This window comes from Manihot esculenta, chromosome 6, assembly GCF_001659605.2.
Source record: "Manihot esculenta cultivar AM560-2 chromosome 6, M.esculenta_v8, whole genome shotgun sequence".
Taxonomy (NCBI): Eukaryota; Viridiplantae; Streptophyta; class Magnoliopsida; order Malpighiales; family Euphorbiaceae; genus Manihot; species Manihot esculenta.
The window spans coordinates 23,804,867-23,820,162 of record NC_035166.2 but is presented as its reverse complement, the minus strand read 5'-3'; the positions used below and the strand labels follow the sequence as shown (position 1 = coordinate 23,820,162).

Here is a 15,296-nt window from a genome sequence, read left to right as displayed (position 1 = left end):
TATTGAAATGTTGTTTAAGTAAATTATTTTATAAGAAAATAAGTGATTTTATATTTGAGTTGTAATATTAAAGATAAAGAATATTAATAAAATTTACGTATAGAAAGTGTAGTGCGGATTTTATAAGTGGTTTAATTTTTGTTTGATGAATTTTTTTTCAAATGCATAAATGTTTTGCTGAATGATGGTTGCAGCGAAAGCTTTAGTTATATTTAGTAGACCTTCGCTATGTGAAAACGACAAAATAAAGAACTCCTTCTTCTCTATGCCTTTGTTTTCTCTCTCCTTTATATATTATGGGAACATGGCAGATTTTTTTTTTTTTTTTTAATGTTTTATAGGCTAAAATAGAATGGCAAATACACTTGATAGCATTTGATGTCAATGGTGATGATGCTTATTTCATGGTGGAGCATCAATCTAGTGGAATACTATCCTATTCGTCACTACGGAAACAAAAAAGAATCATGTCCATGCATCCCAACAGAGGGCATTTGGTCTAGTGGTATGATTCTCGCTTTGGGTGCGAGAGGTCTCGAGTTCGATTCTCGGAATGCCCCTTTACATAGTTTTTAACTTTCTTTCTTTCTTTTATTTGAGGCTTCCTTGATACAATAAATTATTCCAAAGCATAGATGTTATGCTATATCCATGATTCTCCTTTTTCGTTATTTCAGCTTTATCTTTATCATCTTATGGTTTTTCTTTAAAAATCACAAAAATTATATAACAACGAAAACAAATAGGAATATACAAAGGCATTTCTTTTCAAAAATAGCTATAAACTGAAATAATATTGATAAAAAAAACTTTTAAAATATTTTTAATTAATAATCATTTATAATTTATTTTAGAGTGGTTTACATTTTCTTCTTTTATTATTATTTTTTTTAATAATTTTTATGTTAAAAAATATAGTTGGCATATAAATGTTAAACTATATACATAAGAGTTAATAATAAAATCAAATACATAGGTGTATATCTCTACTTTATTATTTTTTTTATTAGATATATTAACTTTAATTATAATTTAATAAATACTTATACTTTTAAAAAATAATACTTTTAAATTTTTATTTTTTTTTTTTAAAATATTTTTAAATATAATTTTAAAAATATAGATTTAATAAAGTTGTGTTTAAAAGGATATTATTTTAAAGTTTACATGTTTATTAGTCACAATTTTCAAAATATAAATTTGATCAAGATATTTAATAGATAAAAATATTAAAATATCAGTGTGGAGCTATATATTTAATCTAATAATAAAAAATAATAATTCGTGAATAAGCATTGAGTCAACCCCATGAAGTCTTCATAAGTCTATAAGTCTCGAATAGGCTCAATAACTACGACCCTTGCATAAAATCCTTGACAATCTCCCCAAGAAAAGTGAAGGTCGTTAGGATGATTTTGTTTTATAAAAGGAGAGAATCCAGAATATGATATTGTCCCTTCTCAATTGCTATAATTTTAAATGGTTCGCGGTATGTCATTAATGTGATTAAAAATATAAATTTAATTAAATTATATTTAAACGTAATACTCTTCTAAAATTTAGATATATTTATTAGGTTATAATTAAAGTTAAAGTATTTTATAAGTAAAAATATTAAATTATAAATGTGCATCTATACAGCCTATTAATAATAAAAATAAATAGGCCAACTTAATGAATTATTTATAAATAGAAAGATTTATAATTTAACCTCTGAGTACTGCCATTATTAATAAGTTAATTTTTATATTTTTAGAAATCTATTAAAACATTTTTATTTGTTCTTTCCGTCAACAAAATAGTCCTCCCGTCTATTTATGCCATTAAAAATATAATAAAAGATTAAATTACCCCTTCTTTTCCTCCTCCTCTTCTTCTTCTTTAATTATTCTTTTTCTTCTTTTTCTTTGATTCTTCTTCGATTTTTCTTTTTATTCTTCTTTTTTAAAGAGGGAAGGAGATTTTTCTCCATCATCATCTTCTTCTTCTCTTTTTTCTTTTTCTTCTTCTTCTTTCTTCCTTTTCTTCTTCTTCTCCTTCATCATCATCATCTTCTTCTTTTTTTTAAGGAGGAGGAGAATGAGAAACTATTTCGTTGATGGAAAGAAACGATAAGGACATTTTAATAAATATGAGAAAAAATAATAACAGTTTAATAGATTTTAAAAAATATAGGACCAATTTATTAATAATAGCAATATTCAAAAACTAAAATATAAATCTCCTTTATAAATATAACTCTATAAACCTTGAATAGACCAATAACTACATTTTTGGACGATCTTCCCCTGAGAAAGATGAAGGCCGTTGGAATGATCTCGTTTCAGAAAAGGAGAGAATCAAGAGTATAATATTGTCCTTTTTAATAGGCTATAATATTAAAAATTAATAGCACGTCGTTAATGCATTTAAAAATATAGATTTTATCAAGTTGTATTTAAAAATAATATTCATTTAAAATTTAAATATTTATTAAATTATACTTAAAATTAAAATAATTAATAAAAATATTAAAATATAAACATACAACTATACATTTAATCTAATAATAATAAAAAATAATAACTCGTGGATGAATATTAGGGCAGCCCATGAAACCTTAAAAAATAGAACTCTATAAGTCTCGAATAGGACAATAACTATGGCCCTTGTATAAATTCTTGGACGATCTTTCCCCAACGGTATCTCATTTCAAAAAGGTATAAAATCAAGAATACAATATTTAACTAACTATAATATTAAATAGTTGACGAAATGTGTGATATGGACAATATACATCCACAACTAAAGAGCCGCATATTTATCGGATAAAGGTTGTAATGAGACACTGTAACCAACGTTAGCAAAAGCAAGAAAATAATAATTTGCAAGGATGGAAGGTCACGTGGAATAACCTAATTCAGTCATGAGAAGAAGGGATCCTTAAATGTGACAGTAAATTTTATTTTTTTATTATAATTTATTTAAAAAAAGACTTAGAGATAATGATAAATAAATAAATTATAAAATCAAATAGAAAGAGAAAGTATCATTAAGTCTGTTTCTGTAAAAAAAAAATATTTTGTTTTTTTATAGTAATTTATTAATTGTTTTAAAATTCCGTGAATTTACCATATTAATTGCAATAATAAAATTAAAAGAAAAATATTTAAAAGGTAAGAATTAATTAATGGTAATTTAAATCGTATAAAAATTCTTAAAAATGTTTTTGAAAATCATTGTAAGTTATTATTTTAAAAAATCGTTACAACAATAAGCTTTATTTGGAAGTTTATTGTGAAATATTTTTATTTTAAAAATAAATGCAAGTAGAAATAAAATAAAAATATTTTTATTTTGAATTTATTTTACGAGCACATATTTACATTTGTATATTTTGTTTATAAAAAAAAGAGTTTTTAGGTGAATTAATATTCTTAAATGATTTCACTTAATTTAGATAAGCACGCACAAAAAGGAAAAACAAAGCAATGATCTTTCTAATCAAAGAGCAGTAAAGGATGCTATTAAGCTTTCTGATGGGGGATGATGGGATCCACCACAGTAACGCCTCTCTGTGCGCTGGTGCTTGTAATGCTTATGTAATGAGACCAGAGAACACAAAGACAACGACAATGGGTGTGGCGTTGCTGTCTTTTAAATCCACAAAATTACCTCAAACTGCGGACAGCTTACGTACCCACCCTCTTCCCCTCTGACAGTTATTAGAATCCATATCCTTTGCCCGGATACTTTCTCAGCTTTTCTTTTAAAACCCCATTAATTTTCTTTCTTCTTTCGGCCCCTCTTAGATAATCTCTCTCCCCTCTCGGCACCACAATAATAAAAAACCGCTACTTTCTTCTCCAACTCGACTGTGTCAGAACGTAGCGAGTCGGGGCCCTCGGTCGGAATGTAAATCTCATTGTTCTTTTGCAGGTACCTTTTTTTTTCTTATCTAACATGTATTCTCTTCATTTTTTTTCCCTGTTGATGAGCTCAACTTACTTTTCTTTGGCCTTTTCTGTTTATGAGAATCATTTTAGATTAATTTATTAATTGATCTCTTTTCTTTTTTTTTTCTTTTCTATTTTCCAGTATATGTTCAGCTTTTGGATTAATATTGAGATTGGTAAACAGGAGGAAAAGGGTAGAAATTTTTCAACATTCCGGATAATGGAAAACCATAAAACCCCAGAAACCCTCGAAGTCAAATTCCCAGATGGTAAAACCCTAGAAGCTCAAAACCCAGACAACAGTAATCTGGAAGAAGCTTCTGGACCTTCTGACGTATTTCGGTTCAGTAAGAACTGTATTGTGTTAGAATCGAATTTGGAGGTTTCTACAGAAGATAATGGGAAAGGTCACATGGAATTAGTGAATAGAGTTGATGACACTGAAGCAAAGAATCTGGATGCCAGTGGCAGTACAAGTACAGTAGTTTCTGTTGATGTGAATGATATCGTTACGGAGAAGAGTTCTTTAGTGAATGATGGCATTGATTCGGCAAATGAGAATGGAAACGGTTCCATAGTAGCAGGATTGAATGAAAATTTAGGGGATTTGAGTAGTATTGTGTGTGAGGATGTTGCAGTTGAAAAGACTCTGAAAGATGAGGATATGAAAGAGGATGAACTGTTAGGATCCAATGGCGTCATGTCTGGTAGAGAGTTAAAGGCGTGTGGAGGTAATTTATCACTGCATTTAGATTATTCTGATTCTCCAAGCAGAGTAGATAATGGCAATCTCAAAGACGTTGATTGTTCTGGGGTGTTCACGAGTCAAGAGGAGTCTAAAGAACTTGGTAATGAGGAGCTGAAAGATTTAATTGGCAAGTTCCATGTAGGTGATATAGTATGGATTGAAACCAAAAATCACTCTTGGTGGCCTGGAAAGATTTGTGATCCATTGGATGCAAGAAAATATGCTGTGGGGTGTAATCAGAGAAACTGCCTTCTGGTTGGTTATCTGGGGATTAGCCACATTACTTGGTGCTTGCCATCTCAAATAAGGCCTTTTCATGAGAACTTTGAACAGATGGCTAGGCAAAACAAGGCCAGAAGCTTCCCTGTAGCAGTAGAGAAGGCTGTGGGCGAGTTTGGTAAGTGCCTGAAATCAGAGATGACTTGTCCTTGTATCCTCAAAAAAATTCAGCAACCATCTGGTAATATTGAAAGTCGAGGAGCGTCTTTGCCAGGAAGCCGATTTGGTGAATTTTCACTTGGCCTGTTTGAACCGGTGAAGTTTCTTGCGCAAATTAAAAAACTTGCTTTGGCTGTATGCAAGCTTGGCATGCTTGAGTTAACTGTTGCAGAGAATTTTTTGTCAGCATTTTATCATTCCATAGGACATAGTCAGTTGCCAATGGAACAACTCTGTGAATCAACTGATGACCAAGACAATGCTGGTGACAAGTTAATGACAAAAAGCCAAATTGATGCTCGAGTTGGGGCTGAAAGTTCAGGACCTTCCAAAGGGGAATCACAAAGCACAGAGGTTGAAGTTCTACGACAGAATAAGATTGAAGACCAGACCATGATTTTTGGAGGGGACCTGGATACTACAGCTGAGATTTGCAAAGGCAATTTTATTGAAGGAAATGGTGCCGCAAATGATCTAGCATCAAATTCCAAGAAGAGAAAGAGGAAGAGGTCTTCTGAACTTAAAGTTGAAGGTCAGGAAATTAGTCTATCAGCTTCTCCATCAAAGGGGGAGATGTGTATCATTGGGTCTCCAACAACTGTAGAGAGGAGCTCTAAGTTGAGAGTAAGGAAGAAGAGCAAGTACTTATCGTATCCCTATGTCAATTGGGAACATAATGGCTTGCCAAGTGAAACGGAAGACCCCGAGGCTCATAAAGCTTCCCAACAAGCAGAACGTGAAAATGCTGTTGCTGGTCAGTGTATTGGATCCAGTTCAATTTCTACATCTAATGGGAAGAGGTTTCAGAAGAAATGGATCAGTAAACTCATAAGTGGGAGTGATGCATCCAGCAACCCGGAGTTGATAAATGCATCCGTGGCCAGTTTGCTTTCTGAACTGTGTTTCACAGCTGTTGATTGTCTGTATCCAAATGAGAGTAAAAACTTTGATGTAACAGAGTGGTTCTTTACAAGGTTCAGAATATCGGTATATCATGATGAGTCCATTTATGCGATGCACTGCAAGAATGTGATTGGGAGCAGTAACGAGGCATTGATGAGAGAGGAACAGGAGACAAGCCAGACTTTGAAAGATGCCAAGGATGAGCAGAAGATGCTGAAGAAAAAGAAAAATGGAAACTCAGCCAAATCAAAGATTAAATCTCTTGATGGTTTAGCAGATGCGAATACAAACATTGCAACCGATGGCTTATCTGTAAAAGATTTCTGTGAGGTGGGCCCTCCCACACCCAATGGAAAACCTGGGTATAAGAAGAAAAAAAAGCAGCAAGGAACAATTTCTGCAGACCTACACACCAACCAAACAGCTAGCATACCAGACTTGAATGGAAATGGTGCTATGACCAATTTGTTGGTGGAAAATTCTGAGCTTTTGAGCCATGTTGAAACTGAGCCAGATGAGCGGGAGAAGCCAGTGAATGTGAATTCAAGTAATGCAGAACCCAGCAACAGAGATCCATTTTCGATAAATACTATTCCTGAGAAAAGTAGGAGGGAGGGGTTTACTGCTGCTTGTCCAAATTCAAATGGAAACTCTGCAATTCTAGGCTTTTTGGCTAACGAAGCTTCATTTGGCTCCCTCGATGCTGAAGGTAAGCCTGGCCAAAAAAAAAGAAAGAAAAAGGATAAATCAACGTCTGGACAGGCTGCTGTTGCTGCCAGCGTTGCTACTTTGGATGGGACTCCCGCTGAATCCAGCATGTTGGCCAAATCTGAAAAGAAGAGAAAGAGAAAAAAGGAAGTTATTTCACAGCCAAAGAGAAAGAAATCAGTCATGGGGATACCAGATATAAACATGAATTCTAATAATGGGGAGACTAATGGAGAAGCTCCAGGGACTGCTCTGCTATTAACATTTGCTCCAGGAGCGTCCTTGCCTTCAAAAGAAGTTCTGGTTGCGACATTTGGCAGGTTTGGGCCCTTGAGGGAGTCAGAAATGCAGTTATCAAAAGATTCTGGTACTGCCGAAGTTGTTTTTGCGTCACGTATTGATGCTGCTGAAGCAGCTAGGAGATTGGAGAATAGCAGTCCCTTTGGTGCAAACCTCATCGATTACCGACTTCATCTCCTTTCAGCTGGTGGAGCCACTGATTCCATTGAAGGATTCAAGACACCTGCTGCAAAGTCTTATGGGTCAACGCCAAACCCTGCTGAGGCTCCGCCCATTGACTTCATTAGGCAGAATCTAGAGATGATGACATCAATGCTGGAGAAGTCAGGAGACAATCTCTCTCCTGAAATGAGAGCCAAACTGGAGAGTGAAATTAAAGGCCTTTTGAAAAAGGTGAGTTCCATGCCTAGTTCTTCCTCTTAATTGGAACGCTAAGTTATTGGTTTCTCCGTCAGGTTGTTTACTAGCAGAAGTCTCCAGGTTTTTTTTTTTCTCGTTAGAATCTTCTTTTATGAGCTGTTGCTTTTGTTGTCGCTTCTCTCTATCTCTATCTCTGTCTCTGTGAATGTTAATGTAAGGACTCAGAGATTATGCAGTTAACTGCAATAAGAAGGGCATATGCAGTGGCTAAATCAAGGGATCTACAACATGTATAAACACGTTGTGCTTTTCATATTTCAGCTGCTCTTGTGTGTGTTTGGATGTTCTAGTGCGTGTAAAATATTCGTAGCTCTTCGCAAAATGAAACCAGTTTATGATGATGGTGATGATCGGATGAGGATGGTTTATTATTCTGCTTATGGAACACCCCCACAATGGTTGTTTATTGTTTATGTAGTTTTTATGTGCTGAAAGTAGATCAGCAGCGCGCAACTTCCAGTTAGTGTTCGTTGAACAAGAGGCGAAGTTTCTCAAGCTTTGAGGTGAAGTGGAGCATTAGCTGACTAAGAGAAGGCATTTATAAATGTTCATTTGCTTCATAGATTAGTAAATTATACTCGGTTTATCCACAACTTAAAATCTATAACATAAAAATACTTGAAGAATATTACCTAACTTGAGTTGAATTAACATAAAAAGTAACTATATGATCTAATAGTCGCTTCCTAAAAATGATAACACGGTACCACTTTCCAAATCCAACTCTTCTTCATGAATTTGACCTTCAAACTGTGTCCGAAAATAATAATATTAATAATGACTTGGCTCTCGAAACTCACAATTTCAAGCAATCAAACTCAGTTTTTTCATAACCCCACTTCTTTCAATAAATTAAACTAAAATCACATTAAAAAAAAAAAAAGCATGATAAAGTCACTTTCTGTCTCCAATTTTTCAAGAAAATTTCTCTACTTTCAGGATCATGACTTCCCATCAATGCCCATTTTCCCATCACAATTTCTCTCTTCAAAACAAGCATCACTTGATAAATAAAATAACATAAAATTTCATAAGAAGAAATAAGAATTGAAACATTATGAAGAAACAGGAAAGTACTCGGTGAGTCGACATATGAACAAAAACAATTTGACAATCTGGATTTTGATAACGATACTAACTTCGGCCACTTTGATTTTGTCCCAAATTCATCAAATTTGCCCAGGGTAGAACATTAGAATATTGCAGTCTCTCCTGAAAATCTCCGTTGGCGGTGGAGAGTCCGTTTCACCCTTCAGTGTATTAAAACAGGACAATGAAAACCAAAAAAAAAAAAAAAGGAAAGAGAGCCCAGTGAGACTTATCATTGATCCCAAGGCCCTCGCTTGAAAATTCCTGCGCCACATCAAGTCTCGGAAAATGCTGAAGAACATATTTCACAAAAGATAAATCACAGAATGGACGGGGGCAGCAATAATAATGCACCCGATTGGGCACTCCTATCATCTGCCAACTTGAGACCCTCTAGCCAGTTCTACACACGTTATCACTACCCTGGCCTGATCTCATCGTGTACTTTAATGTGGTCTACATGTGAAGATGGGGAAGAGAGTTCGTGTTTCAACTGAAGCTAAAGTGCAGTATATGGCAATAAAGTGTCCTATATGCTGCAAATATGACATTGCTGTGTACCAACAGAGTATGCCAGCAGGAATTATGGCAAAAGATTTCTTATTTCAATAGTAGAAATGCAAGGGCGTGAAACAGCAAGTACACATTTGGCCTTTATAGTTGTTTTCCCTTTGTGCAATTGTGTGCTCAAGCTAAAACCAAAATATATCAAGAGCTACAAAATTTTTCCACACAAGTAGTGAAGCAAGTTTAAACTAATTATTGAATCATATCCCTGATAACAATTGCTAATAGATATCAATGCCTGAGTATTGAGATTGTCATTCTTCCATGCAATGCTCAGCCCATTAAACTGGAACCAAGAACCAATTATACAACAAAGCTCAAGCTATCACTCCATAACTGCAACTCCTCCAGCAGCTTTTATCTTCTCTATTATGCCATTTGCTTCCTCTTTTGTGACCCCTTGTTTAAGCAAAACAGGTACCTTCTCAACCAAGTCTTTGGCCTCCTTCAATCCCAAATTAGTGAAAGCTCTCACCTCTTTAATAACCTTGATTTTTGCAGCTGCATCAAACTTCTCCAACTTCACATCAAATGCTGTTTTCTCCTTCTTCTCCTCAACCTTTGTAGCTCCAGCAGCTGGGGATCCTTGGACACCCAAGTCCATGCCTTCTGTTGAAATTGTCTGCAGTTTTGGATGCTTTAACTTGTATTGCAGAGTAGGGCCGATTTGACATCGCTCCTCAGGGGGTAAAGCAGCAATACGCTCAGCAAGTTCAATGATTTTTTCAGAGGGTGGAGGTCTAGGGCCATATGGATCATAGAATGCTGGATATTTGTATTTTTTGGGCTTGGCCTTGGGATCTCTAGGAACAAAATCATGCTGGAAAAAGCGAACCTGCAAGGGTCCAGTTACTTCATGTAGAGTAAAACGGGCATGAACAGATCTCACAAGTGCAACAAACTTCATATTTCATGAATCAGTAAAACAATGATTCACAAAACAGATAAGGCCAGAGAAGACATTATCAGATTCAATTAAGCAATCCCTTTTTTCTTTCTTATGATGAGTAGAACTGCAAGAATTATGGTGCAAACTTTGCTTCCTGCCAAAAAGAAGTAAAATTCAATGATTGAGTTAGAGTAAGAAAATCTCTTCTTATTTAACACAGAAAGACACTCAAATTTGATAGTCAATAAACGTTATAGTGGAGGGCTACCATATATCACACTTACTAATTGAATGACTCATCAACCTGAAAAGATATACAAAATACAGATTGTAGCCATCTCGCACAATAAATAATTTATACTTCACCCTGCTATACTACATTCAAATTTTAAGTTCCACTGACATAATAACAATTATAATAATTGTTTTCATCGTTAACAATATGATATATCTTTGGTCTTAACTGCATAAGTTACCAGCTCACTAATGGGCTATCTTCAATTAACAACTTTACCAAACTTCCCCACCATCATTACAAACTACTAGGACTTGAAACAAAAGAACTAGTATTTCTTCAACTCTATAACCAACATGTTTTAAAATTCAAAAGACATGAGGTGTTGAACTCACAACCCCCCACCTGCATTTATTTGCAAGGATGCCAATTGAGCCACATTCCGTGAATTAAACATAAACTGCAAGTCAAAAGTTCCTGGAACCCGTTTTCGTGCTGCTAAAGTCTTACTGTATTTATATTGATTAACATGATATATTTGTTTTTTCAATCAAGTAAACGAGAATATACCATATCGTCAACTCTAGACCTATATATCCTGCTGAAATTAAATCAACCGCACAACTTCAAAAAAAAAAAAATCCTACTACCATGATGATTTATCCATAAACACACTTAAAGCGGACATCTCTGTAAATACTTTCTGCTACTCTGCAGCGATGAATTAAAACTAAAACTGAGGAAATGAGTATATTCTCCCAATCAAAATGTAGAAACTTTTCCTAAAAAAAGGTACCAAATGGGTATATCAAACAACTAGTGTATGTAGAAAAGACAGATTTAATTTAAGAAAACCCCCCATCAGAAATAAATGCACAAAAAAATCAACAAAAAAAAAGGAACTTTAACAACGGGCAGATTATAGAAATCCTTTCGTAAACACTTCAAAGATGGAAACAGTGCCACAGACGACGTATTCAGATTCAAAGTAACTAAGTCTACAAAGCCTTAACAACAGGAAATGGGAATCGGAGAGCTCACCAGAAAGCCACAGATCGTAGAGCAAAACCCTCCCCTAAGTCCCCGCAGCTTTAAACCCTAAGCATGTGCGTTTTGATATTGACCAAAAAAATAAAACGCATGGAAACGAGGCTATTGCCTATTGGGCCTTGAGCTCGGCGTCCAGGTGCAAATCGCTCTAACCGAAAATCTGAACGTTGAAATGTAAATTTTTAGAAATCAAATCAAACCGATTAAAATAGCTAATTAAAATCGAAAGTGAACAGCAACTGTTACTTTTTCGGATGTGTCACGTGTCAATTATTACTTTCCTAATCTATAGATATCATCCTTGCCATGAGGGAAGTTTGTAATTTACACCAGTTACGTTTTTCATTTTTAAAAATTATTGCGCTCATAATTTTCTATTTTCGATTTACCACCATTTTTTTTTATCTTTAATAATCGTACATAAAATTTTTGTATAATTATTTATTTATTTATTTAATAAAATTAATTTCTAAAAATAACTATAATAAAAAAGTTAATAAATTTAAATAATCAAAATGTATCGCATACGAGTTTTTTTTTTTAAAGCAAAGGCATGAGAGATTATTGACATGATATCTCCTCACACATCTTAAATAGGGGTGTAAATGAATCAAATTGTTCGTGAGTTATTTGAGACTTGACTCGATAAAAATTCGATCGGACTCGGTTAGTTTAGCTTACTTTTTAGGCTCGTTTAATAAACGAGCCGAACTTGAGCTTAACAGTATTCGGTTCGTTTAGCCTCGCGAACTGACTCGTGAACAGACTCGCGAATAAACTCGTGAACAAGCTTGCGAACAAATTTGTACGAAGAATCGTAACTTCTCTATAAAAGGACAACTCTTCTACATTTTTTTCATTAATTTTAGATTCGAGAGATTTTAATTAAATAAAAAAATTAAATTTAGAAGTCTCTTAATAATCTTATAATTTAAATTTGTTTATAATTTAAATAAATTTGAATTATATTAAGCTTATTTATAATATAATCGAGCTCAAATTCGAGCTTTTTGAATAGAGTTTGAATTGGCTCGTTAATGTGATAAACGGGTTTATTACAAATCGAGCTCGAGTTTAATATTTATTTTATGAATCGAGTTCGAACTTATAAATGGAGCTCGATTCATAAATGGATCTGATAGAGCATAATTTAGTCCGTTTTATATTAATATTATTAATAAATATTTATATAATTTCTGTTTAATTTAGTATTTTTAATATTATTTTACAAAAAATAGCGTAAAATGACATTTTGGAGAAAATTTCCCTAAAACTACTGTATTTAGAATAAAAATGAGCGAGCCTCCCAAGTTAGATTCAAAACAAGCACCTGGACAGCCCATTCCCGCCAAGCCCGCACTTGGGCAGCCCACTCTTGCGAAGCTCACACACGGGACCAACGCGCTCCACCGTGGACTAAGCACGTGAACCACTGACGCTTCACATGGCCCGCAAATTCTCCTGCACATTCACAAACATGGCCAGCAATTCTCACGTGGGCCCGCCATTGCAATCTCTCTTCACGTGGACCAAGTACGCGCAATGGACCAAGCGGCCCGCACCTTCACTCGCACGTCCGCGCATCCCCGCCATTACAAACATCCCAGCACATGGATCAATCTCTCCTCGCGTGGACCCGCCAGCGCACATGGCCCGCCTTCAACGCCCACTTCACCGTTCCGCGCAATTTGGACAGCCCAAGCGCTTCACGTGGACCAATCACGCAGCCCACTCACGCCAATTCTCCCGCACACGGGACATCAACTCTCACGTGGCCAGCAACTTCCCAATTAGGGGCACGTGAGCCTTAAGACAATTCAGCAAAAAAAAAAAAAACAATTTTCCTCGGCAATTCCGCATGCGCAAGGCAGAAGTTTTTCGGTTCTTTCCTTCCTTTCTTTTTTATTTTTATTTTTCTGTTTTTAATTCAATGGCTAAATTTTTTTAATCTAATTGAATATTGGTTGAAACTTTAATTGATTTAATGGGTTGTGAGACTTAATAGAATACTGTTTAATTTTTAAAAATTCAATATTTATGCAATTTCATATTTAATTTTCATATTATTTTGTTATTAAGATCTACGTTGATTTTTTATTGCAAAATAATTATTTGTTAGTTTGAATAATTTAAGTCCGTAATTGCTTGGATTATTCTTACATGAGAACATTTGGGATAAAACCCAAGAAAATGGTATGATCTAGCGTTATCTCCATACGTTTGGGTAGTTAGAATTGAATATTTCTATTTCTTAATACAATTGACAATTGTTTTGATGTCTAAGGTATAAGGACGTTTCTTGGCAATTTGATAATTAGTAATTAATTAGAGAACGTTCCCTAATTGGTTTAATCATAAGGAGAGATAATGATGGTAAGAAGCGTCTTCCATCTCCATAACTAATCTATTGAATCAACCCAAAAGAATAATGTGTCTGTGATCAATCCCAACAACTAAAGTGGATCTAATACTTCAACTAGAGCTTTCTCATTATTGATTACTCTTTATTTTATTATTTGTTTTCCATTATTATTCTCATTATTAGTTTACTACAATCAATCTCAAAACTCCCATGTTATTTTGTTGACAGTTTTTATCCCAATTTCAGTTTATCTCGTTTGATCTCATTTTTAGTTTTTATATCATTTTTTGTTTATCTCATTGTTTCAGTTTATTTTATTGGTCTTGTTAAGAAAAATAAATAGGTAATCAATTATCTGTTGATTCGATCATTCACCACTATCTGCAGTTGTAAATTGTTGATAACTAAGAAGGTTATTTTTGACCGGTTTCGACAACCGCGAGTCAGGATCTTAGCCCACTAAAATATTATGAGGGTTGTATTTTAGTGGGAGATTATTATCACCTCAATATTAATTTACTAAATTGATTATATTTGCATATTTTATAGATCATTATGGCTGCTAATAACAATTCCACTTTATCACTGCGATCCATTCTTGAGAAGGATAAACTGAAAGAAAATGTTACTAATTTTGTTGACTGGTTTAAAAACTTGAGAATTGTTCTCAAGCAATAGAAAAAATCCTATGTGCTTGATGAAACTATCCCTGAACCACCGCCTACTGATGCTGCTAATGCTGTTAAGAACAAGCATAAGAAGTATATGGATGATTCTAATGACATTGGATGTCTTATATTGGCAACTATGTGCCCAGAACTTCAGAAGGATTTGGAGCACCTTGAGGCTTATGAGATGAGTGTTCATCTCAAACAGGCTTTCCAACAGCAAGCAAGGCAGGATAAGTATGAAACTACCATTGCATTGCATGATTGCAAAATGGCTAAAGGTGAATCAGTTAGTGCTCATGTTTTGAAGATGAAAGGCTACATTGATAACCTTGCTAGGCTTGGCTATCCTTTGAGTTTAGAACTCTCAACGGATTTGATCCTACATTCTTTACCTGGCAGTTTTCCTTAGTTTGTCATGAACTATAACATGAACAACATGAAAAAATTCATTCCTGAGTTGCATGAGATACTAAAGACAGCTGAGGTAAAAGTCAAGAAAAGGCCTACCCAAATTTTGAATGTCAATAAAGGTAAGCTCATGAAAAATTAGGGGAAGCCCAAGTCTAAAGGTGGTAATGGGTCTAAGGGATGAGGCAAGCCTAAATGGCAGGCCAAGGCAAAAATTCCTAAGGAAGGAATCTGCTTCCATTGCAAGGAACCAGTACATTGGAAGAGAAATTGCAAACTCTTTTTGGATGAGTGCAAGAAGAAGAAGAGTAGTGAGACTATGACTTCAGGTATTTATGTTATAGATATTAATTTATCTATTTATACTTCATGGATTTTGGATACCGGATGTGGTTATCACATTTGTACAAATGTACATGGTCTCAAAGGGAGTAGAAAACTAAAAAAGGGCAATGTGGACCTACGTGTAGGCAATGGAGCAAGAGTTGGGCTTTTATTAATTTTGAATAATTGCTTTTATGTTCCTACTTTGAGTATGAATATTATTTCGATTTCTTTTTTGGACGATGAAGG

General features: G+C 34.4%; 2 protein-coding genes and 1 non-coding gene across 4 annotated transcripts; 2 read left to right on the top strand and 1 right to left on the bottom strand.

Moving 5' to 3' along the window:
* The first annotated feature begins 488 nt into the window (after positions 1-488).
* Positions 489-560, top strand: TRNAP-UGG. Its single transcript has one exon. It is a non-coding gene; the product is annotated as a tRNA-Pro (tRNA).
* Positions 561-3,509: 2,949 nt separating this feature from the next.
* On the top strand, positions 3,510-7,712 carry LOC110617580 (serine/threonine-protein kinase ATM). 2 transcript variants are annotated; one of them, XM_021760476.2, is made up of 2 exons: positions 3,510-3,918; positions 4,120-7,712. In XM_021760476.2, the coding sequence occupies exon 2, from the start codon at positions 4,156-4,158 to the stop codon at positions 7,453-7,455; it is 3,300 nt and encodes a 1,099-aa protein (XP_021616168.1). In that variant the 5' UTR covers positions 3,510-3,918; positions 4,120-4,155; the 3' UTR covers positions 7,456-7,712. The 2 variants fall into 2 exon arrangements, with proteins under 2 accessions (XP_021616168.1, XP_021616167.1); XM_021760475.2 differs by having other exon boundaries at positions 4,089-7,712.
* A 1,569-nt stretch (positions 7,713-9,281) lies between these two features.
* On the bottom strand, positions 9,282-11,431 carry LOC110617583 (50S ribosomal protein L7/L12). The gene is made up of 2 exons (XM_021760478.2): positions 11,274-11,431; positions 9,282-10,151 (listed from the first exon to the last, which is right to left on the bottom strand). The coding sequence occupies exon 2, from the start codon at positions 10,013-10,015 to the stop codon at positions 9,434-9,436; it is 582 nt and encodes a 193-aa protein (XP_021616170.1). The 5' UTR covers positions 10,016-10,151; positions 11,274-11,431; the 3' UTR covers positions 9,282-9,433.
* Positions 11,432-15,296: the final 3,865 nt, after the last annotated feature.